The sequence below is a fragment of the Plectropomus leopardus genome, chromosome 7, assembly GCF_026936395.1.
Source record: "Plectropomus leopardus strain MGB_pleo_1.0 chromosome 7, ASM2693639v1, whole genome shotgun sequence".
Lineage (NCBI taxonomy): Eukaryota > Metazoa > Chordata > Actinopteri > Perciformes > Serranidae > Plectropomus > Plectropomus leopardus.
Window position 1 is genome coordinate 30,022,757 of NC_142182.1, and position 24,628 is coordinate 30,047,384.

At 38.6% G+C, this 24,628-nt stretch overlaps 1 protein-coding gene and 1 long non-coding RNA gene across 3 annotated transcripts in view; both read right to left on the reverse strand.

Annotated features, from left to right (window-relative positions):
- Positions 1-14,324, reverse strand: part of LOC148189219 (uncharacterized) — a 15,381-nt gene extending 1,057 nt beyond the window's left edge. The window contains exons 1-4 of one of the 2 annotated variants that reach the window (XR_015777061.1): positions 14,160-14,324; positions 12,967-13,021; positions 12,695-12,837; positions 171-592 (exon numbers count right to left, since the gene is read on the reverse strand). This is a non-coding gene — a long non-coding RNA (uncharacterized LOC148189219). Of the gene's footprint in view, positions 1-170; positions 593-12,694; positions 12,838-12,966; positions 13,022-14,159 lie in introns of those variants that run through there. The other variant, XR_015777060.1, reaches the window with a different exon arrangement.
- A 3,225-nt stretch (positions 14,325-17,549) lies between these two features.
- Positions 17,550-24,628, reverse strand: part of tspan18b (tetraspanin 18b) — a 41,097-nt gene continuing 34,018 nt past the window's right edge. Inside the window, exons 4-9 of the mRNA XM_042496899.2 lie at positions 22,349-22,543; positions 21,983-22,057; positions 21,294-21,392; positions 20,860-21,036; positions 20,080-20,163; positions 17,550-18,478 (exon numbers count right to left, since the gene is read on the reverse strand). Of these exons, the coding sequence (XP_042352833.1) occupies positions 18,431-18,478; positions 20,080-20,163; positions 20,860-21,036; positions 21,294-21,392; positions 21,983-22,057; positions 22,349-22,543 (678 nt within the window). The 3' untranslated portion in view covers positions 17,550-18,430. The remainder of the gene's footprint in view (positions 18,479-20,079; positions 20,164-20,859; positions 21,037-21,293; positions 21,393-21,982; positions 22,058-22,348; positions 22,544-24,628) is intronic.

A 24,628-nucleotide genomic window follows, 5' to 3' on the forward strand; every position in this document is an offset into this window, starting at 1 on the left:
TCTGTGCTCGTCTCACTGGTTTGAGGGGCTCAGGTGCACCAATCAGGATTTAGCAACATTTGGATTTAAATCTAATGCCGTTTGTTGGGTTGTTTACTTTTGAGGTCAGGCCAATGTCGATTAAATCTGATCAAATTACCCACACAGTTTTATGAGCAGACATATGATATTTCTCTCACTTATGAATAATTGTCGTTTTGCGTCATCACTGACCATTGATGTGTTCCAATATCTAAAATAATTAGACACATTGCATTCTGGGATTGCTACAGAGGCAAAAAGTGGTGTTGTGGTGTGTTGTTGTGGAAATCTTCTTAGAACACTAGAGCAGAAATTTCCCACTCAACATTTGGACACTAAAATAGAATTTTTGAGTATTAAAACCTTAAAAGGAATAGTCCAACATTTAGGGAACACTGACTAGATTTAGACCACAACGTGTCATTTTTACAGTTCATTTTTGTAGAGATAAAACAGACAAGATATATCATTTTAATCAGTGAGCTTTACAGGTTATCTTAAAACAAAAAAGACATACAGAAGTCAGTAAGTAGTCAAAAATGCACAACAGATGCAACAGTGAACATGTCATCTAAACTCACAAACAACAGATCAAATACACAAAGGGGGAGAGAGAGAGAGAGAGAGAGAGAGAGAGAGAGAAGGAGAATAAATTAGAAACTGTATTAAAGTATTAAATTTGCTGCACAATCCATCAACAGACATGTCCAGAAATAATTATAGTGTCATATCCAGTTAACAGTTCTTAACATGTGAGATGAGTGGCTGCCAGGCCTTTTAAAATTTGTCAGTAGATCCTCTCAGAGTGGATCTAACTTTCTCTTGTTGGAAAAACTGCATTAATTCTCTAATCCAATAAGTGTGGGTGGACGATGTCTCACCCTTCCACTCAAAAAGAATTAATTGTCTAGCAATCAGAGACACAAAGGCAATAGCGTTTAATTTATATTTTGGAAGGTTAGCGTCTTCAGCCCCCACTCCAAATACTGCTGTCAGCAGAGACTGATGGAGAGGGCTCTCAACCACCAAAGTCGAGGGACAAGAGACCCTTTTTTAATTTCTACATCTAGCACACATGGGATTCACATTAGCATAGATCTTGGATGATTTCTTTGTAGTGAAGTCGATGGAGAATTTTAAACTGTATGAGTCAGTAGATGGATTTTTTTTACAGAGCCCTATATGCTTAGTTAACTGGGTGCTGGTTGAAGTTTCATCTTTAAAGGGAAAGTTCAGATGTTTTTGAAGTGGGGTTCAATGAGGTACATATCCATACGTGGTGTATTACCTACAGCATGGTGGTTGGCACGCTCCCAATTTGGAGAGGCAGGTAGGAGGACCAACACAGAAGCTCAGTGTGGTACTGCTGTGGCCGAGGGCAGCAGCAAAACATATTTTAGCCACCTAAAATATCTATTTCATTTTAAGAGTACACTATATTTAGAATATTTTAACCCATTTACCTTGACATTAGAAAGCCCTTTCTGATGGGGAGCTAAGCTGTTATTTATGCTCTCTTCAAAGCCACCAGACTCCATTGATAAAAATAGTCATTTTACCTCGCAGAACACAGGAGTTGCTGGTCTACCTCTGCCTTGGTCAGTTAGTTTATTTGTGTGATTGTGGGACTTTAGTGTATTGGAACTAACCCTTTAAAACACCAAAGTCACACATTGATGTAAAATAACTAACTGATCAAGGCAGCTTTAGACCAGTAACACCTGTGTTCTGAGAGGTAAAATTACTGTTTTTGTCAAAGGAATCCGGTGGATTTGAAGAGAGTGATACAACAGTTTCAGTTCCTCAAAGGGCTGTCTAACATAAAGATAAAGCAGTGAAAATATTTTAAATATAGCGTACACTTAAACTAGTATTTATTTTTTTAGGTGGCTAAAATAAGTTTTGCTGCTGCCCCAAGCCCAAAAGAGTATATTGCTTACTGCATGTAAGTACCTAATTCTTTAAAAAAAAAAAATCAAAATTATTTCTTTAACAGACGGATACAAGAGTGGTACCAATCTTCCCATATAACTCTCACCAAGAATGTGTATTACTTCCCAAAATGTCAAACTATTCCTTAAAAAAATACAAACTAAGACTTCCTCCAATCTGGAACTTTGGCAGAAAAACTTGAAACAAAGTTTTGAACAACATGACAACAAAATAAGATGGGTAAACATTCACAAATACTTGCATGGTGATATGTAATGACACATAGAGCTCAATCCAACCAACACGTATTAAACTACAGAAATGTCTAATGTATCACTAAGCCAAGATGAGTATATGCATGTGTGTGTATGTGTGTGTGGTTGAAGGTGGATGATATGTGATCCCATTCTTTTTCTCGCATCAGCAGCTTCCAGATGGGATGCTCTGCCCAAGCCATTAGGCCCAGAGTTAAGCCTAATAGTTTGAATGGGACTTAAATACCTCCAGGTGGTCTTTGGCTAACAGTGTAGTTATGGCCGGGGCGAGAGAAAGCTGTCATGCAATACAGTATGCAACATCGTTTCACACAGATGTTCTTTGTTTTTGCAATACGAGCTCAATCATGCAACAAAACAGTCTTCAGAAAAACATTTCTAATCACTTCAAAACGTCTTTCCTACACAACAAAAACTGTGTCTGCAATCAATCCAGCCTTTATTTCAAACTTTGTGCTGAATATCATCCACAGAAGGCACAACAACTTAGGACAACTCTCACATAAGACAAAAGAGACAGCATGGCCAGGAAAAGAAAAAAAAAAGATAACCTGTGCCAATTTACAGCTTGCCATCGCTGTGGTCTTTGCCCTATGAAGAATGTTGGAGCTCTCCCATTTCTGCTCGCTCCCAGCAACAATTGCTGTCTTTTCCACAGTTGTGCAAGAGTTTAACTAGAGCACTGTGATCGCACGAGAATGGGAAAACTCAAAAGAGGCCCACTAAAGCCTCCAACTCTAGTTGAGGAACTGGAGATCATCAATAGGACTGAAATGGAAGGGTAGAAGAGGACCTGCCTCAGTGCAGGCTAGTACCTGCCAAACAAAATACTTATTGTGCAGTAGCTTTATCCTCTTTTATGTCCTTATGATGTTCATAACAATGGCAATAGCAATAAACTTGGCTGATATTGAACTCTTCAAAACAACCTTAAAAAGGTTTAAAGCACTCTTACAACGCTCATGTGCAAAAAAGCAGAGATCTCTGTGCTCAGCTGAGATCTGATATTTTACCACTGCTGGCTGAAACTAGATGGTTTGCGAATTTAAAAGAAGAAATGCAGACTTGCTGTATGTGTTGTTTGGCTGATACACCAAGCACGTTTCATTTTGTTTTCTACTGCCCTTTTTTTTATGTGGAACTGCACAACCTTTTGTTTAGTACATAAAAACTGATATTGATTTCGTATATATGGATGATGCACAAACATTAAGATAGTTATTTACATGTGAAACATTTAGCTCGTTATCTGAAAAAAGCATGGGAGATGAGAAAATAAGCTCTTTATCAAGATAAACTGTAATTTGTGAAATTTGTAAAATTAATTTTTCACTGTACAATTAATTTTTTGCAAGTACATCGGTCATATATTATTTTGTAACTTTATTCTGTGTATGTACTTTTTTTCTTTTTTGCTGATATCTGTAAAACCTGAAGAAGACACATGCTGTGTATTGTGATGTTGTATCGTAATCCCATGTGAGATGGGCCAGAAATGGCATGATACAGAAAAAACTAACCAAAAATACCAAGTAAGTGAGTAAGTAAGTAAGTAAGTAAGTAAGTAAGTAAGTGAGTAAATAAGTAAATACGTGAGTAAGTAAGTAAATAAGTGAGTAAGTGGGAAAGTAAGTCAGTGAGTAAGTAAGTAAGTATGTAAGTGAGTAAGTAAGTAAATATGTGAGTAAGTAAATAAGTAAGTGAGTGAGTAAGTGAGTTAGTAAGTAAATATGCAAGTAAGTGAGTAAGTAATTAAATACTGTTAGTAAGTGAGAAAGTAATTAAATACTGTAAGTAAGTGAGCATGTGAGTAAGTGAGTAAGTAAGTGAGTAAGTAAAGAAGTAGGTGAATAAGTAATTAAATACTGTAAGTAAGTGAATAAGTAATTAAATACTGTAAGTAAGTGAGAAAGTAATTAAAAACTGTAAGTGAGTAAGTAAGTGAATAAGTAAGTGAGTAAGTTAATAAGTGAGTAAGTAAGTACTAACCAACCAACCCACCAACTAACCCACTAACTAGTTTTTGGATCACAATAGAGGTCTCTGGTACTGAGCAATAAACCTTTTCAGCCTTTAACTACAGAGACGATACTGAACAACTTAAAAACAGTAAGAAAGATACACAATGTCACTAGAGTTCCTTAAATCACTCCTACTGATTAATCATACTAAGTAAGAAGTGATGCAGAAACAGAGCAAAATAAACATTTTAGTTGCCAGTGATGACCCCAGTGAGACCATGTTACTGACCCAGACTGAGCTCAGTGGTCATCTGTTCAGGATCCCAGCAACAAAATGGGCTGCTAGTTAAAGAGTCATTCCCTCCGCCTCTGCACTCCCCTTCTGTCTGAAACGCGGGTAGATGAGATAAATAAACACTCGCAGAGAGGAAGAAGAGCAGCCCACTGTGCCCTGAACAGCACTCATTAAATCTAATGGGTCACGCTGCTCCAGCCAGGCTCCACTGACACCCTTAATAGAAGCCTGCATGGTTAAAGGACCATAAAGACCATTAGGGCACTTCAAAGTTCACCCCACTACATTAGGGCCCTGCTGATATGGCAAAGAGGGGACAGATCCGATTCACTACTTTATTTTTCCATTGGTCGGCCTGTCAATCAGTCTGCTCCATAAACAAGTGGATGCTTGAGCTGCTCATTAAGGGCCATCGTTAGCAAGGCCAAGGCTGTAAATCAGCCCTTATATCAGCTTTCAGCAAAAAAATTCTTATAGGTCATATTTTAGAGCTGACACGTTAGCTTACACTATTAAATGATCCCTTTGGTTTAAGCATAAACCTGGTGCTTGCACTGTAAATCAAATTATTCCACTTAATTTTGGACCAATGAAGGGACTCCTGTGAACTGTAGAGGACTGGAGCACGCTGACCAGTAAAAAGAAAACTTCACCTCATAGACTCAGACATGTAAATTCACACACGCCGTGTTTGCTCCAATGAAACCAAAGTCTACCTCACTCAAATAACTTCAAGTGACATGTCGTCGTTAATCAAAAGAGCCAGCAGAAGTTTGATATATTGATGCTGTCCTAAGGGACATAAAAGGCCGAGCTGTCTCCTGCTGCGGCCATAAGTCAGCACTGCAGCCCCTCAGCACGGCTTTGTGGAGAGGAGCATACGGCTAAAGAGGAAGGAGCACCACATACATCACTGTGTCCAGTAAAACTTCCCTTATTACAAGCCGAGAATGCCAGTAAACAGCTTACTTTTAGCTAAGCTTTTGACACACATAAGAAACCAATCCTTAACAGCTTGAATAAACCTAACAGTAGTGACAGCTATTTTTAGATAGATATGCCAACTTGGTAAAGAAGAAAAACAGCGAGAGCAAAAGACAGGGTGGATCTGTCCAAGCTGTCTGAGTTTGGAGGAACACTCATTGGGACATTGAATGCACTTTTGACAAAAATAAACCAAAATGTGTATTTGCACATCACCACATCTGTGCATCACCATCTGACAGGTCATTGTGTAGGAGGAGGACTCGCTCAGAGGGGAGATCAGAGTGGAGGTTTACTGAGAGAGGAGCATGGATACGTTACTTCCCTGAGCTCCTTCTAATGGGGTCTCTGGCTCGGGGCCAGCCTGTCCTATCGACTTATCTACAACTCAACTCTATCAACGAGATCAGTTTCATCTCTTTTGATGCTCACACTGTGGAGCACCTAGAGTTGTAAATTTGCAAACACAGTGGTCATACCTGATCAAAACTATTTTTATTTCAGACTAAGTGACCCTCTCCTTCTTCACTTTATGTTCAGGTGGCAACAACATGCTGTTTAATCCTGATACAAAACCTCAGAGTTGCAGACCCATACTGAACATTTGCTACCAAGCTGTGAGAAAAAGAAAACATGATTTGGCAAAGAAATGCTAAATAATAATTGTATAACATCATAAGCTATTATATTTTTGTGGTAATTACATGACTGAACTTGGCACAGACTCGCTTGCTGCACTTTTGCGCATTACTTTCTTTCATGTCAGCAGCAATATACTGATTGTGAACTAAAGTAGGTCCGCAAGCTCCATCATAACCGCTTACAGCATTCAGCTGTACATGGCATTTTTGGGAGGTAGTGTTGCTACAATGTTTTATCTGTATTTTTTTGCCCTGAAGCAAGTAACCACAATGTTTTTTTTGTCTTTGATCTAGTCTAAAGGCTTAATTGGGTTTCTACTGTGTCTGCAACAAAGAGAAACTGCAATTATCAGACACTGTGTAAAACTAGGATCAAAACTCACAGCCAGTTTGAGAAGGTACTAGCTTGCTTTTTTTAAATGGATTGTCATCCCAAAATCAAAAAATACATATTTTCCTCTAGTGCTATTTATCAATTTAAATTTTGTTTTGGTGTGAGCTGCAGAGTGTTGGAGATATCCGCTGTAGAGATGTCTGCCTTCTGTCTAATGTAATGGAACTAGACGGCACTCGTGGTGCACCAAAAAATACATTTGCAAAACTCAACAGCAATGTCTCTTTCCAGAAATCATGACCCAGTTACTTAAGATGATTCACAGACCTTGTTGTGAGCAGTTCCATGTACTTTGTCTTTCTACTGAACTACAGCTGCCAACAGTATCACTACACAGAAGCGAGCATCTACTCATGGACGAGAGGCTTGTGACAGATGTAATCATTAATGGCATCCTCCGTTAGCTAGCTCAGTGGAGCTAGCAGTAGATGTGCGCTTCCTGCTGTGCAGTAATTTGGTTTTGCAGGTGTCGTGTGGTGCAAAGAAAATAATTCCTCCATAAAACTGCTCACAACAAAGTTTGATTTCTGGAAAGAGACATTTCTTTTGACTTTTTAAAATGTATTAGTTGGCGCTTTGAGCACCACAAGCTGTGTGGTGCTCAAAGCTCTAGTTGAGTGGCAACTAGTTTCATTATATTGAAGAGAAGGCAGACATCTCTATGGCCAATATCTCCAACTCTATGCAGCTCATACCAACAGGATCTAGACTGATAAACAGTACTACATGTAAGAGGAAAAATATTGTTTTTGATTTGGGGGGTGAACTGTATATTTAATCTTTAGTTGGTCTCCAGCCTCTCCTCCATTTTTCCCATTAGCTAGCCACCACAGCCAATATTGTGCCAGCTGTATGACAGGCATCACTGCGGTTTGTAACCATGGAGACAGCCTCACGACGCCCCACATCATTCACTGACTCCCACTAATAAAACTCCAGTTTATTAGAGTGTGGAAACGTCTAGTGTGGCTTTTTGACATGCTAACATAAACAGGGAGGGAAAGGATTTAAAGTGGTACTGACACATGGGTGGAGGTTTGGGCAGGCTGAGGTGAACAGAGTGGATCTTACGCACTGGGTTAGTGGGTTAAATCAGCACTCATGCATTGTTGTAGAGCAGCAGCACTGTTAAAAGTAACAAGCAAATATAAAAGTGCATATTTGCAGAAGCACTGTGTATAAGATGAGAGTGGTTAAGTTTATAAAAATTGTTATTTTGTATTTACAAGATGCATATGGTAGAGCATAAATAATATGACTGATAAAACATGCTTCAACTGTCAGCTGGCATGCTGTAGCAATGAAATGACTCACCCTGTTGATTCCTCTAGCTTTTTCTCTGCCCGTGTGCAGCCCTTTGAAAATTAAGTCAACGCACTGAAATTTGCAGCCTGTCCGCTGATTTCCTCCCTCAAGTTTGTTATCAGGCTATGTTTCTAACCCTCTCAACCTCTTTGCCTCAAGCAGCATTTTGTCTCTCCTCGCAGCAATATGCTTCCAATTATGAATCTTGTGAATATGGGGGCGGTGAAGCATCCTTTTTGATTTATTGTGCACTCAAGTCCAGCTGTGTTTGGCGCATTCGCACAAGGAGCCCTCCTGCCGCAGAGCTCAAAGGTCAGACATACACAACAGCTGACCTCTCGCGGACTCATGTGCAACAGGTCACTCTGGACCTGATTGACAGGCAGAGATGACGGCTAGATGGCGGAGGCCACAGGGTGAGAAAATCTAGCGTCCAATGAGGAGGTGAGCGCTGCATTAGCTTCCAGCTGTGAGGAAACTTTGTAATGCGGGGGGCAGAAAAACTGAAAAAAAGAAAACAAAGATAGCTAATGAGGAAAAATGTAGCCTCATGCAGTCGCTATCACTCGGCTGACGGCTGCCCACAAAACATTACTCTTCTCCTTTGTAACCATAGAGCACTTTGTGGTCCTCTCACATGGGATAGCGTGGGCCATCTATTTGTAGTCATCATCTAAATCCGAGTCCTGTGGACTGAAAACACATGCTCCTCCAGTGAGTCACAGAGCACAAGAGGTCTCTCAAGACAGTGGTGATGCTCGGCCTGAGAAACGACCCATCCCTACAGACTCATTTCCTGGCCTTTCCAGCTCACTTCCGGTTTCACGCTGGGTCATGGGCACCACACTGTGCGTCACAAAGGCTGCCCTGTCGAGTCTGGGGCCACTGGTTCTGTGGGACAATTCAGTCGTTCTACACTGCAACAGCAAGGCTGTTAAAGTGGGCTAAAGCATTATTTGGTTCACTGTGTATTTTTTTTTCAGACTCTCACATTTTCACAATGGTTTTTGCGGTCACATCGCAGCAGATGTGAATCATCTGCCCCCAGTATGGTTTGTGTTGAACGGCCCTCGGGGGTTTCTCCGGGGCCCTTCAACTCCCCACCGGACCTAACACCTTTCACACTGGATAAACACAACACAAAGGAGAAACGTAAGTTTTATGTTAGAGGGTGGGTTATTACATGCAGGAAAAAGTACTCTCTAATTCCCCTGGGAGTCTAACCGCTCATAAATCATCAAGCAATGAAAGTTTCCTCTCCAAACAGGGGGCTAAAACAAACTGAACACAGAGCCCCTCAGCCCCAGTGCTGCCCCGTCCCTCACTCTCTTCTCCCTTTTTTTCTGGTTGGAATTTTTATGAGGAAAGAAGAGATGCAAGACTACACTAGAGCAAAGAGGTAAATACGACAACATCAATCCTCTGCAGTGACCCCAAACTACAAAATAATCAAACATTATTTTAAGGGCTTTTACACAAGTTCCCTTAACAGCAGTAGGAAGACTACAAATCCTAGCCCTGTAAATGCTAACAGAATGACAACAAAGGGGTGTCCAGTGTCTGTTCTTCTTCTAAGATTTGTTACAACAGAGCAGAAAAGCTTTTCACAGATGATCTGTTGGCCACAAGTGAGATGGAAAATGCTGACATTACCAGAGATGCTCAGAGAGAAGTTTAACCACAACACAGAAGTGTGGACTTGAGTAACATGACTTGGACTTTGAGTCAGATTCAAGTTAAATTTGATGACTTTAGACCTAACAAAAAAAGTCTTGCAACTTCAATGGATTTAGACTACAAAGACTTATAACTTCACTTGGACTTGAGCTTTTTAACTTGAAAATACTTGATATTTCAAAAGTGTGCCACGAATCAAATCATTTCCCTTCATTTCCTAAAATCAACTAACACTAACAATTATCTTCCCAATGCAAGTTGACACTTAATTCCACAAATCCATTTAGTTTGAACCAATCTGACTGCACCCAAAAAAGTTGCAGGATGAAATGCAGAACTAACAATGTTATTGATTGCAGTTGGAAAAATGACACCAAAGATTATGTAGTTCACGTAAAAAATCGACATGCTGGTCAGTAAAAAACAAATGTACGCAAAATGTGTGGGTCAAAAATTACAAAGACACAAAAACTTCAAATGATGTCAACATTTAAAGCTGTTCAAAGAGCCGCAAGGCAAATACTAACATGATTAGCGAACTAATACTTAGCTCAACAGCTGAGGAAGTTTTAAACAAACTTAAAGAAATAAACACAAGTTATAAAAACCTGTCATGATTTTAGTAAATGTTATTTTTTATTGATATTTTCTTGCTGAGGTGGGACTAATTCATTGCTTTGCAAGTCGGAAGAAAGTCTCAAGTCTTTTAAGTCCAAAGTCAAGTCCCAAGTCCTTTTGGGCTTGCAGGAAGGTATCACGTACTTTCGAGTCAAAAGGCTCAAGTCCAAGTGTAGTCATAAGTCATTGGTGTTTCAGTCCAAGTTAAGTAAATTGTGACTTGAGTCTGACTTGAGCCCAAGTCATGAAACTGGAGTCCACGCCTCTGCTTTCCTGTGACTTTCAAAACAGTGACTTGGTCCCACCTCGGCCACAAACTGTCAGTTTGTACAAACAAAATAAAAGGAAAATAAATCAGTGTTTTGTATTTTATGGTAAATCTTCAGCAGTCTAAAAAAAGAAAATTTCACAGAATGTCAACACACAAGTGTTTTTTTTTACCAAATCGTTAAATTGTTCGAGTCCTTTCAGTTTGATTTCACGGGGAAAAATTTGATTCAAGCGTTATCATCCCAGAGGCAGAAGCAAAAACAGGAGAATTACAAAATAGCTGTATAGTATGTGTGCTATGATGAAACCAGGAGGGTTGCACACCTCCGGCTTGTGTGTGAGCGAACTGCAGAGTAAACCACCAGGCTCAGGAGCTGCTCGTGCTGACCACCAGTAACACTTAGCAGCTGTTAAATACTCAGTGAGATCCTGACCTGAACCAGTGCAGACACTTCAAATGAGAGGGGGGGGCTCTGACACATTGACTGCTACTGGTGCTTACTTTCTGATCAGCAGGTCAAACACAAAATGTGCCTAAAATACCAAAGACACACTGTTTTAATTTGAGGCTCCGGCCTTATAGTCATGTCAAATTTGCTTCAGTCAACACTGGGAGTTTGTAAGATTGAAATTCTCAGACCTCTTGAGATTGGAGCTAATGTTTACAGAGCCAGTGAAAGGGCACCGTGGAACATTATGCATACAGATGGTGTTAAATATATTTATGTGTGGCAGACAGCAACTTTAATTCTTATTTTGAACCTGTGAAAATGAAGATGAATGTGCTTGAGTCTTTTATTTTTTAATACTAAAAAACACACACACACACACACACACACAACTACCTCAACTACCTACTTACTAAATAATGATTAATTAATTAATACTTGCTAAACTCATCAAGTATACATCAAACAGCATCTATACAAAGGTCCCTTCTTGTTGATGCTTAATGGAAAATCTACATTTACATATAGAGAATGAAAGCGTAGCAGGAATGCTACCGCCCTCATGTGGTGAATGAAATATTTGTCTGCTACTGAACATGAAGATATAAAAACTGGGCTGAATTTTAAATAAGCATTTTATAATTTTTAGTCCTTACTTGTGATAACTTTATTTTGTGTTCTTTTTGTGTTTTACATTTTTTGTTTCAGAGTGTATTTGTATTTATTCATTTTTCATACATATTGTCTGCAACTTCTGTTGCTGCCTGTCTTGGCCAGGACACTCTTGAAAAAGAGACTTTTAATCTCAAGACGTTTTTCTGTATAAACGTAGGTAAAATAAATAAATATATATATATTTTAGACATCTGATGTAATAAACACTGTATGGTAAGCTTAATACTTCGTCAGCTATTTTATCATCAGTAAGTATATGATAGATATGTTGCAGTGAGAGCTAATAAATGAGAGCCACAGAGAGCACACTAATAAAAGTTTTTGAATTGTTCAAACAAAACTTAAGTTTTGTGAGATGTCGTACAGGTTTTTAAATTTATGATTCAGCTTGGTTTCAATTCACTGGTTACTGTTCTGTGACCATTACTGATTGCCATCGGCATGCATGGTGCAGGAAACAGAGCTGCAAATTTTCCTTTTTATTTGAGGTGACTGTAATGAGCTCCAGTATATGGTAATGAGGACGGGAAACTAAAAGAAGTCAGCTGGCCGTTGTTCAGTTCACTTTGAGCTTAACAAGTATTCATACATTCCCAAAAGTGTAAAAGTGTGTTTCTTAATAAGCCTGTTAGGAAAATTGTAATCACATGTTCGGTTGTAGGCTGTTATGTTGTGTTTAGGGAGGCTAAAGTACAGCAAAGAAAATCTGTGTTTTTTTAATTTGAACTATGTAAAACATGCACTGCTAATATGATGCAAAATCATGCAATTATAAAACAAAAACGTGGCATCTCTGCATTTTATTTTACAGAATATTCACTGTGTTTACACAGTCATGCCCATTTATCTACTGGATAAACAATTAATATTTGTCAGGTCTTAAATGCAAACCATATTACTTGATCCCAGTTTGTTGCCAGAGATGTTTGTCGATCAAATTTCCATTTACACTATTGTCTGCCAGAGGCAACAATATGGGCCAACTCATACAACAAGTTTAGGAATATGAGCTCCCTGCCAAAAAAAACACAATTCCTTTTTCTTGTAGAATCAAAGTAACTAAAAAATGGCACCCGTGAAAGGTTCAGTGTATAGGATTTATGGAAATATATTGGCAGAAATTTAATATCATGTAGTAAGTATGGTTTTTTTTAATGAATAATCACCTGAAAATAAGAATTGTTGTGTTTTTGTTACCTTAGAATGAGTTGTTTATAGGGAGCAGGTCCTCGATAAGATTGCCATGTTGTTCAACAGAAGCCCAGAATGGACAAACATAACACTGGCTCTATAGAGCAAATCATGTTCCGTGTCAGCTATCGTAGTTAGTTATGCAGCATCTGAAAAAAAAAATAATAATGTTAAACTTCTGTATTCAGTGTTTTTACCTGATCAAATAAGAAAGAGACATCTGTTAATGATGTGACTCCCGGTTAAAACTTCCTAAGCAACAAACACTGAATCCTTACCAGAAGTTTCAGCGAGCTGCAAACTGCAATCGTCACCGCCAGATGCCATTAAATCCTAAAATGACAAGAAATTGGTAAAGCAGTATCTACCCCACTCACAAAGATTTTCATCAGAAAATGAAACATGGTTGCTCTTAGAATAGATCATGTAAGTGTGACAGTTTAGAAAAAAGAGATAGAGAGACAGAGATATATTTATTATCCACCTCAGTGGAAATTTGTCTTCCGCTTCACTCAAAGATACATACAACTAATAAAACTATACAACATTAAAAACACACAAATGTACAATATACAAGAGACCATAGTGCAAACAGGCATTGGGAGCAATAATTTATCTAAATAGAAATAAATAGTAAAATAAAGCACATCTTACAAAATAGTAGTTCCCCTAATACAATATCCTGTGCTCATTGCATGAATGGCATATGGAATAAAAGACTTCCTATAAATGTTATAACTGGTTTTCGGTACCATAAATCAAAGGCCAGATGGTCCATAAAGATAAATTATTTAAAAGTCTAGAATTCTGGCCACTCTAAACCTAGACTTTCCCAGAAATGATAGCAGTTCTCATTCTAACAAAACATAAAACAAAACACAAAAACATAGCTAACGTGTTTGTGAACAATGTCGCAGGTTTAACAATGAGGAGGGAAATAATTATTACAGACCCCAGTAAACCCTTGAAACATTTTCATCTGCTATTCCTTCCATCAACAGTGCTGAGCAAACTGAGCTGCAATTTGCCCTCCAGTTTTTTGGGGGGGTTGTCTAAACCTACCTGGAATGCAAAGCAAACAAGCCCTACTTACAGAATAGCCAAGAATTAGACAGCTTTTTGCAACTGTTGAACTTAACATGTCTATCTGACTTACTATTTGTTAGATCTAAGCCAGACTCAGTGTGTGCCGCTGAGAGAGCAACCCCAGAGGGAGCTGAATAAAATTCAAGATGGAAAGAACACCTACGGAGAGATGAGTGAAAACAAGCTGCAACAGAGCAGAGTGAGGGAGGTGAGGAGAAACATGGCAAAAAGAAAATCTCTGCCTGTGAGCAGCCAGCACAAATGATGGAGGGCGACCAGGAGAAAGTGAATGAGTAACACCTGTGAAGCCTGACTGGGGAACCTCAGTCCAGATATGTCCATCCCCACCAGCCTCATCGTGCACTTCACGCTCACCGTTACTCACCTAAAACTGGAGGTCTGTGTCTCCCTAGTGAGAGGAGAGCTGAGGCGCAGAGGTTAACTCTGCGTAGTGCTGACAGCATGTAGCAGTCAACTAACACAGGTCCTCCAGCACATCTGTAACTCAGTCTTTCACCTGATGATGGCGCTCTTTGCCAAAGAATACATGTCCTCAGTGTCCAAAGGCCAAAGGAAGTGACGTGGTAGATTACAGGAGGTGATATAGCTGCATTGGCACAGTTCAATACATAATTGTCTTCATTATGAATTAATCTGACTAACTGGGCTCAGAAACATGATCACATGATTTCACCAGTCCTGACATCCTTACATTGGCTACCTGTTGCTGATCTGTTATTGCCCTACATCCCCTCTTGCACTGCTGCAACCTCTGACATCTTTTAAATCTCTTTTAAAACGACACTTGTATTAGAATTTCTTCTCAATGATTTCACATACATTTTAGGACATTCTAGTTCATCTGACCCTGTGGTTTTCCATGTGCTTCACTGCTTGCTTTTAGTTTCATTTCATTCTTTCTCTGTTTTTAAAAACTTACTCAGTTTCTATTATTGTAAAGCTCTTTCTAATTTTGTTTAAAATGTGCTTTATGAATTAAAGTGCATTATTGTTATTATTGTGATAATGAATTATTAATTTAGTCCAGAAAAAGATGGAGAATACTTATCATAATTTCCACAGATCCCATAGACACCTCCAAATTGTGGTTTGTGCTAACCCCAAAATTAATGCACTTACAAGTTTACCTTGCAGTAATCTAGTAAGTAGTACTCACTAAGTACTAGTAGCCTCCTTATCCCCACAGGATGAAGAAAAAAAGTCCTCACAAATAAAAGGTTGCGTGAGTTTGGCATTTTTCTCAGATTCTGTGACCCCGGTATGAACATCAGCTATGTTGTCACTGTAAATGTTTTCATTACATTGTATAAATAGTTGTATATAGTTTTCAGACAGATGTAAGATACATGGTGGCTGAAATAGTTGATAACCGTTGTTGGGGAACATGAACTAACTGTATTTAAACTGATAGTTCAAATACATTCATACCTGCATAGTGATTCAAGTAGCTACATTTTTTTTTATTTTTTTTTTGCCATTGCTGTAGATTAGTACTGAAACGGTGAACTTTTTTTGGCCATACAAGGAAAGGTTTGTGTTTGGACTGTTTGGTTAGACAAAACAAGACATTTGAAGATGTCACTCTGGACTAGTGTAGTGACACAGTATTTGTAGAGCTGGTAGCAGGTTTCAGGTGGTTTTAGCTGGCTGAAGATGGTCTTTGATGGTCCTGACCCAGTTCTTGCTGGTCTATAATGGTTTAATTGGGTGGGCCATCAGCTAGACATGCTGGTGTGACCAGCCTATCAAGCTGTGCACATATACCTCTGTGACAGCAGACTTAACTGATCCATGCCCTTTGCCTTTCATATTTCCCCCTCATGACACAGACTCAAGGACAATGATTTGCTTTCCTTTTTACAGGAACTTCAATGGATAAATCAGCTGAAGTGACCATCACAAGACGGTATGAGCAGAAAATCATCAAAAAATATGCAAAAACATACCTTAAACTGCCCAAACAAGCTGGTCACCCAGTTTAACCATCTTAAACTGGTCTATCTTTGTCTTTTTTCAGCAGGGAGGTCACTTTATCTGTGTCACAGAATTTAGTGTAGCCTAACACTAACCAAAACCAACACAACAGAGTTTACGTGACCACTGTACTTACTTACATCCGGTGGCCAGAGACATGACTCCAAATGATTAGGGATGCTGTTCCGTGTCCACTCGACGTAACCATTTGCACTTGTTTGCTAACACGTTAGCTTAAACTACTTTTACAGGCAGACAGGTGTCTGCCGGCCCACCTGGAGGCTGCGGCTCCATCTTGTTTTAATGCTTCTCTGCCTCCTAGTGGCCAAACATCCGGTCGCTTCAAATGAACACAGCTGCCTTTCAACACGGCTGTTTATATGGCACCGTGCCCGAATGAGTTTGGCACTTTAATATGCATCAAAATAAAGATTTCAGAATAAAAAAAAAAGATTGAAGTCACGCCTGCAAAAAAATAAATAACAATACAACAACAACAACAACAACAACAACAACAATAATAATAATAATAATTACAGATAAACAAATAAATACATAAATAACTACATAAATAAATAAATGTCTAGTTTTGTGCCAATGTTGCGCACAAACTGATGGGAAAAGAAAGTTGTCAAAGACCACATAAGCCTATATTTACTTTCCTGCCCAAGTGTTTTTCTCACTTGTCAAAATATCTTTATAGCAATTAAATTCTTTCATTAGGCACAAATGTCCTTAATTACACAAAGCTGCAGCAATCATGTCTTTGTTTTTTCTTTCAGTTTAGAGACATCCTCTACACATTAGAGCAAGATCGTCAAGAACTAGGCAGGTTTGTACAACCACCAATCTATCTTAAGTATTTGCTGGACCTATACCCCAGTGAAAGTATATCTTTTGTGAGTCCAGTCCTTGTACAGACAAATCAAGGTAATATTTTCTGCTTTGCAATCTGTCACTGCAATATATATGTTCTCGCATATCAACAAAGGACGAACATCACCTTATTTATTCTTATTGTATGTTTCTCCACACCTTTCATGGATTTTTCTAGCCGGGCAAAAATAATCAATACACTAATGCATTTGAGGTGAAATTGAGTCCATTATCACAATAACACCAAGAGCCATGTGTGGACTCTAACCACAGTTTATTATGCTTTGGCTCATCAATAAACGAAACATTCATCTTTTGTGTTTCAATACATCAAATGTCAAAGAGGTGCAGCAGAGATGAAAGATCTGTTTATTAAAAGACTAATCACTAATGCAACAAGGCCACAGCAGAAAACTGTCTATCCTGAATATCTTGGTTTTGCAGTTTAGCTAAAAAAAAAAAAAAAAAAGATTTTATCATGGGCCTTTATAAAAATAAAACCTTAAAGCTTTTTTCTTTTTTGTCACAAAATGGGCATTTGTTTTGTGTGTTCTCTTAAACTGTAAGTCTAAATAACAAATGAAAACTGAACCTTTTTTTTACTTGATGAGGTTGGAAAATAATTCTCATGAGTTATTTGCAGTAAAACGCAACTGGCCCTATCTCTGCTTTGGGCTGCTGTAGAAACAAAGTGGTGCAACATGTTAAATCTGAGCACGAGAACGCACTCACTATGTAGATATAAATGGCTCATTATAAGGTAACGAAAACACGCCGATTAGTATTTTCAGGTGATTACGCACCAAAGAAAACACACTTATTACATTATATTTAATTTCTGACAATATATACCCTGAAATCCAAAACACCAGACCTTCAAAACAAAAAACAAAACACAAGGACAGTCATTTAGAATGCCATTTATGTCATTGACTTTTCAAGAATCTAATACAAATGCATACACATACATTTCACCACCTAAAACCACATTATAACCACTACTGCAATTAACATCACCATACAAATAGAAAAAGAATCAGAGGTTGGCTTTTAAGCTTGGGAGAAGGTCATGAAGAGCTCATATGCTCACAAACTAGATCATACACATTCAAAAAGAGCATCCAGTATGTACACACACACACACACACACATGCACGCGCGGGCGCACACACACACACAGTCTCATACAAAAGCACACGCATGCATCCACGCACAGACACACAGAGCTTATATAATACAGCATAAAAGAGGAGTGGCTGTAAAAAAGGCATATGGAGGAAAGGAGTGTGTTACAGTACACAGTATGAGCAGGAGAAGGGTGACAGCCAAAGTGTACATAAAACACATTTTTTTTTTACAGTTAAGCCAACTTTACTTAATATAAATATTCTTCATCCAAAAGTCAGTGCAGTGCCTTCTGCTCAGGCTTCACCTGGTCCTCATGCCTGGTCCACTTAACACCCAGTCTATGCTAGACCTGGTCCAAAAAAAAATTACTGTTTCCACTTTACACACAATCTTTTTACATCAGTTTTGTCTCTGATCACCCACTTTCTCTATCATTTGTGAGTGTGTGAATGTGTTGTTGTTGGTTTTTTTTGCTACCCAGTACCTCAAAAGTCCAGCTGTGAAGTACAAGAGTTAAAGAGTTTGTTTTTTTCTACCAATTAGCCAATAGAAAAAGAGATTAACAAATTTACAAGTGTCCATTTTTGTTCTTTTCTCCTGAATTCCCCTTTTTTAAAAAAAAAAAAAAAAAAAAAGAAGTTCACAGACGGAGCAGCTCTACTGGATTCCCCTGAAGAGACACATCGCAAAGACCATGGCAAAGAGCTGAGGAAAGGAGGAAAAAAAATAGTATTAGAATATGGGAAAAATTGTGAAGCATGTGACACTAGAACAGCAGCATGTTATTCCCACCCTGGATTACTTTTTTATTTTAACAACTGTTACATACATTTCTCAAAACAAACTCCCTCTCTACACACCGGCAGTCCGTGTGGATTAACCTGGACAAGTTTTCATAGGTTTGACACAAAATGCATTCGTTGACGACATTTATCAAATTTCATGAATTGTTTTCTCACTCAAAATCAACTATGCTCCAAACTCTGTGTATGGCTCAAACATATATACTGACAAACAATGGAAAAGTAAATACCATAAACCACTAACTGGGCCATACAATATTGTGTCTCTATCTGTAGTTATCTAATATAGTCACCAGAGCAAAATGTTGTCACTGTACATTTCTGCAAATCATGCCTATATAACATAATTACGTTTCACACGCATCATCTCAATGTCATATCAATGTTTCTAAAGTGATGTAGTGCAGGAGCTGACTGTGGATGAGTTGAAGGTGGATTGCTTGACACCTAGGTGTGACGCCTGCTAAGCTGCACACCACTGCATACTACTGTTTGACACCAACACACAGCGAAACAAATTGTGTTTTTTATGGATTACAGTGTTTCCAGGAACTTTTTAACCACCAAATATTGCTCTTTTTTGCTGTGTTTCCACCAGGGATAGTGCCATGAAAAGCAGTTGATTGTTTTTTTTACAGGGACATTGCTGCATTTCCAGTGGGTGTTGTGCCACCCAAACCAGGTATTATAAAGCAAAAAAAGGTATTTTCCTATCTATAATCAAGTCATTTTTGTGTCTAAATGTAACCACATGTTGACCACAGTATTGTTGAAACAATTTAAATATAATAATGTACAAATGTAACACATATTTGGTTTGCAGAAATGTACAATACCGACATATATTCTGGTGTTTGGGTTGTGCTATCCTTTATATGTCTGTATAATGACAAATATAGGCTACTATATATTGCATTGCTGGAATTATTTATAGTACAATATTTCTCATTAGTTTCTGTAATACATCCTGTAATTAGCACAATTCATGCAGTAAAGAGGTGCTTTTTATTTATTTTAATGAAATCCTGGTTCATGCACAATTGAAAATTTTAAAATAAATAAATAGAAGCTATGTCAATAGGAATAGCGATACATATTGTGATGCTATCAGTTGTTACTTTTAGATCATTGAATTATGAGTGTCACAGTTGTCATATTTGGTGATAATGTTAGGTTTATTGGGGCATTGTTGATGCGAGAATAATTGTTGTGCTGAGCTGCATGTTGTTAAAGACAACAGTGCAAAGACAAAGTTAACTTAGTACAGAAACAAGCCCATAGCCAACTGTAAAGTCGAATCTGGCTTCCTGTAGCACCAAGTCTCACCGCTAGATGGAGATGTTGCCATACAAAGAGATTTCAAATGACACTGCACATGTTCAGGCAAATATCCTCAGCTCATTGCAGAACTGACCACTTCTAAAATGAATATTTACATCACAGGAGAGACAAAGAAAAACCTGCATATGTGATGATTCCACTAAAAACCAAAAACACTCATACCTCAATGGTCAGCACCACAATGGCCAGCGCTCCGGCCACATAGATGTACAGTTCGAAGTAGTCAACTACTGCAGAGTAACAGCCCTGTGGACACACAAAAAAACGTTGATGCTCAGCAGACAATCAATAGTCTATAAACTTGCAGAATTACCGAGGCAATTAAAGTAACATCACAGCTTTAATCGAGTGAGGCTCGGAACAAAAGGCTGGCTGAATGAGTGGGAAGCAGGGCCTCCAGCCTCACTGCCTTTTAATGAGGGCTCTTTGTGTGAATGAACAGAGACACACACACATTGTGGGCATCTCACATTGTTCTACTGGTCGGAGGAAAACAACAGGTGGAGAGTGTGGTGAAAACCTCTTCCTATCAGCTTTCACTGTAATTACATTTCACTCCAAGGCTTTCTTTACACACATGGAGGCACGGGTGTGGGTGTGATTGTGTGTAACTGTGAAGCACACCTCGTTTTCACATATTCATACGCTCATTATCCTCCATTTTTGCACACATGTGCGCCACACAAAGATTTACAGACACACACACATGTTCAGATGCATTCACACTGGTGTCTCCACATAACAGCACATAGTAAGATTGCCTCCCATGACACCCAAAAGCACTAATCAGCCATGGAGGAGTCAGCGAGTCCCTGGATGTCACCCCTCAACTGTCTCCAGCTCTAATTAAGCCTGGAGGTGGTTTGGAAGGAGGGAGAAAGAGAGAGGGCAAGGGAGAGAGAGAGAGAGAGAGAGGGAGACGTGGTGGATGTCAGAAGTTACCTTGTTATTGCGGAACATCATTTTGCCATCTAAACACTGGGGCAGGTTAATATAGGCCATCTCCCCGGTCTGACTGGCACGCTGGCAGCAGGCTTGTGGGACAGAATGTTCTGGGTTGAGCATCTTGAACAAGCTGTCCATAAAATCTTCTGGGCTGTTCACCCCACAGCAGTCAAACTTGTGGAAGGAGAGAAGAGAAAAGGAGAAGAGGCCGTTATTTCCGAGTCCCTATTTGTGCACTGGCCTGTGGTCCACTGTGTGCGTGCACCAATCCAGCATGAATATTGACCTAAATGTCTCAGATTTTATCTATAAAATATAGCCCCCTGACGCCAGGCTGCGAACCTTCCTGTTTCCACAGACTGTTGGTGAAAGCAATGAGTTGGTAAAAGCTACAGTGTGTAAGCTCTTTGCCATGTGTGCTGTGGCCTTACTGTAGTCATGATGGCATTCCATGTGGAGGTGAAGACATCGGTGTTGTTGTAGCCCTGATAATGTCTCTTCAGCTCCTTGGTAAAGTACTCTCTGGTCAGCTAAAATAATAGAGCAGGTTAGTGTTACTACAGGGATGATGTTTGTTTCTTTCACATGTGAGAAGGTTGCTGAACACATCGACAGAGTATCTTTATAAGAGGAAACTACGCAGAGGTGAATGCTACAATGACCCTGACGGTCAAAAACACAAAATTTCACAAAACAAAACCACGTCCAAGACAACACAACAATATTTCACAGAACGCACGTTACATTACATGAAACACACTATTTCAGGAAATGCAAATTTTCACAAAACACGACCACATTTCAGAAAACACAGTACTTCACAAAGCACTAGACATTGCAGAAAATACAAAGATATTTCACAAAGCACCACAACATTTTACAAAACACAACCACATTCACAACACACAACATTTCAGAAAACATAATTAGACATAATAGAAACAATATTTCTATGTGCTGAAAGCTTGGCTCTGTTAAATATAATTTTGTAAAATATGGTTGTGTTTTATAAAATGCTGCATTTTGTGAAACGTCCTTGTGTTTTCTGAAATGTTGTGTGTTCTAAAATGTTGTTATGCTCTGATCCTCAGGGCCACCCTAGAATATTGAGGCAACTTACATGCTCCCGGAAAATGAAGGCCAGGATGGCAGCAGCCAGCTCTGCTAAGAAGATGAGGAGGATGAGCATGAAAAACTGCAATAAAACAAAATAAAAAAAGGAGTAAGAGCAAGTGGGACAAGGTGGATGAGTGGCAGAAAAAGTGCATGTCAGTCAGTAAAAATCACATTCTGGCTGTGCCCGCTTCACTCAGCATTAACTATGCATGAGACTCCAGGCACCAAGGCAAATAGAAGGGCATTTTGCTCTTTTGGCTTTCCATTTCAAGCATGACAGTCGAAAAACTGACAGACGGAATAATCAACATATATGCACACAAACAAGATCAGTAACAGAACTAAGTTTTGAATTTGTCAGCCGACTCACAAAGAGAAGCAGACACTTGTTTTCACGGATGGCTCCACAGCAGCCTAGGAAGCCCAGAAGGAAGAGCATGCCGCCCATGCCCAGGATGATGTAGACACCAGTGAATAGCAGGGGGTTAGCTGCTACTATTTCCCTGAACCCTGTGGGGTCCACCAGTACCCATACTCCCACTCCTAGGAGGAAAGAGCCCCCCAGCTGATGGAGAAAAAGGAAAGAAGGCACTAGTTAGACAAAACAGAAATTGGCTGCACTTTAAAAATTAATGGGAACTCAGAGGATGGCTTGGTATCCCCAGTGACACACGCAACATTCAACAAGATGTCATATAATGGAAAATAGATTTGTGCCCACTTTCTGAGGAAAACGTGCTAGTCATTCAAATCTTTGAGGGTTGGGGTGAGAGTTTGGGGGCAGATGAAAGACTGGGTATCTATGGGGCCATAAAGCCTCAGTCGGAGGCTTTATGCCCCCCCAACCTGCTAAAGAAGTGTACTGCAGCCTCCATCCTCTACCATCCTCCCTTTCACTAAAACCCTATCTGCAGCCACCGTGAGGTGACTCATGTGATTAAGAAAAGAAGGTACTGAGGTAGGGGGTGGAAGAGATCTGAGCCTAACACACTTCCACTACAATCCCCTTCTTCCTGTCACAGGCAGAAACCTGGCTCTCTGCAAATACATGCCACCTCATGACAGACGCAGAGGTTAAAGTCTGAGGAGAGGAGGGAGCCAATTTGAGAGCACAATGGGCTTAAAATTATTTTTGAACAGGGAGTGAATTTTCATTGTTATGCTGATGACACTCCGTTATATTTATCTGTAGCACCAGGAGATACTGACACGCTTAATCCCTTGATATGTTGCCTTTCCAGCATTGTACAGTGAATATAAAACAGAAGTTCTAACAAGTGGTACAAATGTAAAGAGAGAAGTCATATTAAGCAAACTTTGAAGTCTGGCTCAGTACAGAAAAGTGTTATTCTTTACTTTTATCATTGTACATATATATATATATATTTACATAATTTTCTGTTTTTTTAGTTTTATTACTAAGCTTTTGTTATTGTCTTGGTCTGGGTACAGATTTAATTTGTAGTGTCTGTCTTGTATTAGTCCTGTCTTGTATTAGTCCTTTTTTATTGCTCTCTATTTCACTTGCAACTGACACTTTTGTGCAATCTTTACTGTGTTTACCCATTATTACTGTCTTTTTTTAACTTTTTTACTTTAACTGTCCTGTTTAGAATTTGCAATCATATAAACAATGTTACATAGATTGTTTTTTCTTTTCTCACCTAGACTACTTAAATCCACTAATACAGGATTATCTGAAAAAGCCATTGATAGGCTAAAAGTGTTTTAAATGCATCAGCAAGATTTTTAACAAAAAACAGGAGAGAGAAAATATTATACTAGTACTAGCATCATTATACAGGAAACCTGTAACATTAAGGATTGATTTTTCAACCATTTCCCTTGTTTTTAAGGTCCTAAATGGTTTAGCACAGTTTAGCAACATTTGTTCCAAACTGCTCCTGCACAACAGTTCAAAACTTATTTTTATGGTCTTTTTATGATCTTTTTTAATCAATTCCACCTTTTTATAACAACATTACAATTTCTACCATTTCATTTTCCTGTATTTTTCTTACACTTGTTTTTATGTTTTTTATTGAGAATGTAAGTGATTGGTTGACTAGTGAACAACTGATTTATTCTGTTAAAAATATTGTTTTCAATTAATATTACTTATTACCTTTTATTTAGTGAGGTGTTGTCATGTTTTGTAGGACAATGTGCATTACCTATAATGCAAAGTACAAAGAGCCACATTTAAGCTGTATTTAATGATTTGGTGATTGATAAATGTGATGAACCATTTCAAATTAAAATATGTGCAATAATTTTTTGGCAAAGTTTGCACTAATAAATTACATTGGGCTAAATTGAGACTACTGCTTGTAGAAATTAATCATTAGGATATCCCTTGTTTTCATAACTTCATTTCTTTTCTTTTCTTTTTTTTTACCATTATCAAGCTGTTTTTATTTCTCGTGATATCCTTCATCTTTTAAGGATTTTATTACTTTCCTATTTTTACTTCTTGTGTCTCCTGTTTTTACTTTATTGATTATTTATTGATTTCTCTTGATAAGCACTTCAAGCTATATTACACATCACGAGAGTTGCAATTTAATATTATTATCATTAAAATAATGTTGCGTTACATTAATGTGAAACAAGAGTGAAACAAAGGTCTGTCGGTGAAAAAGGTGGTTTT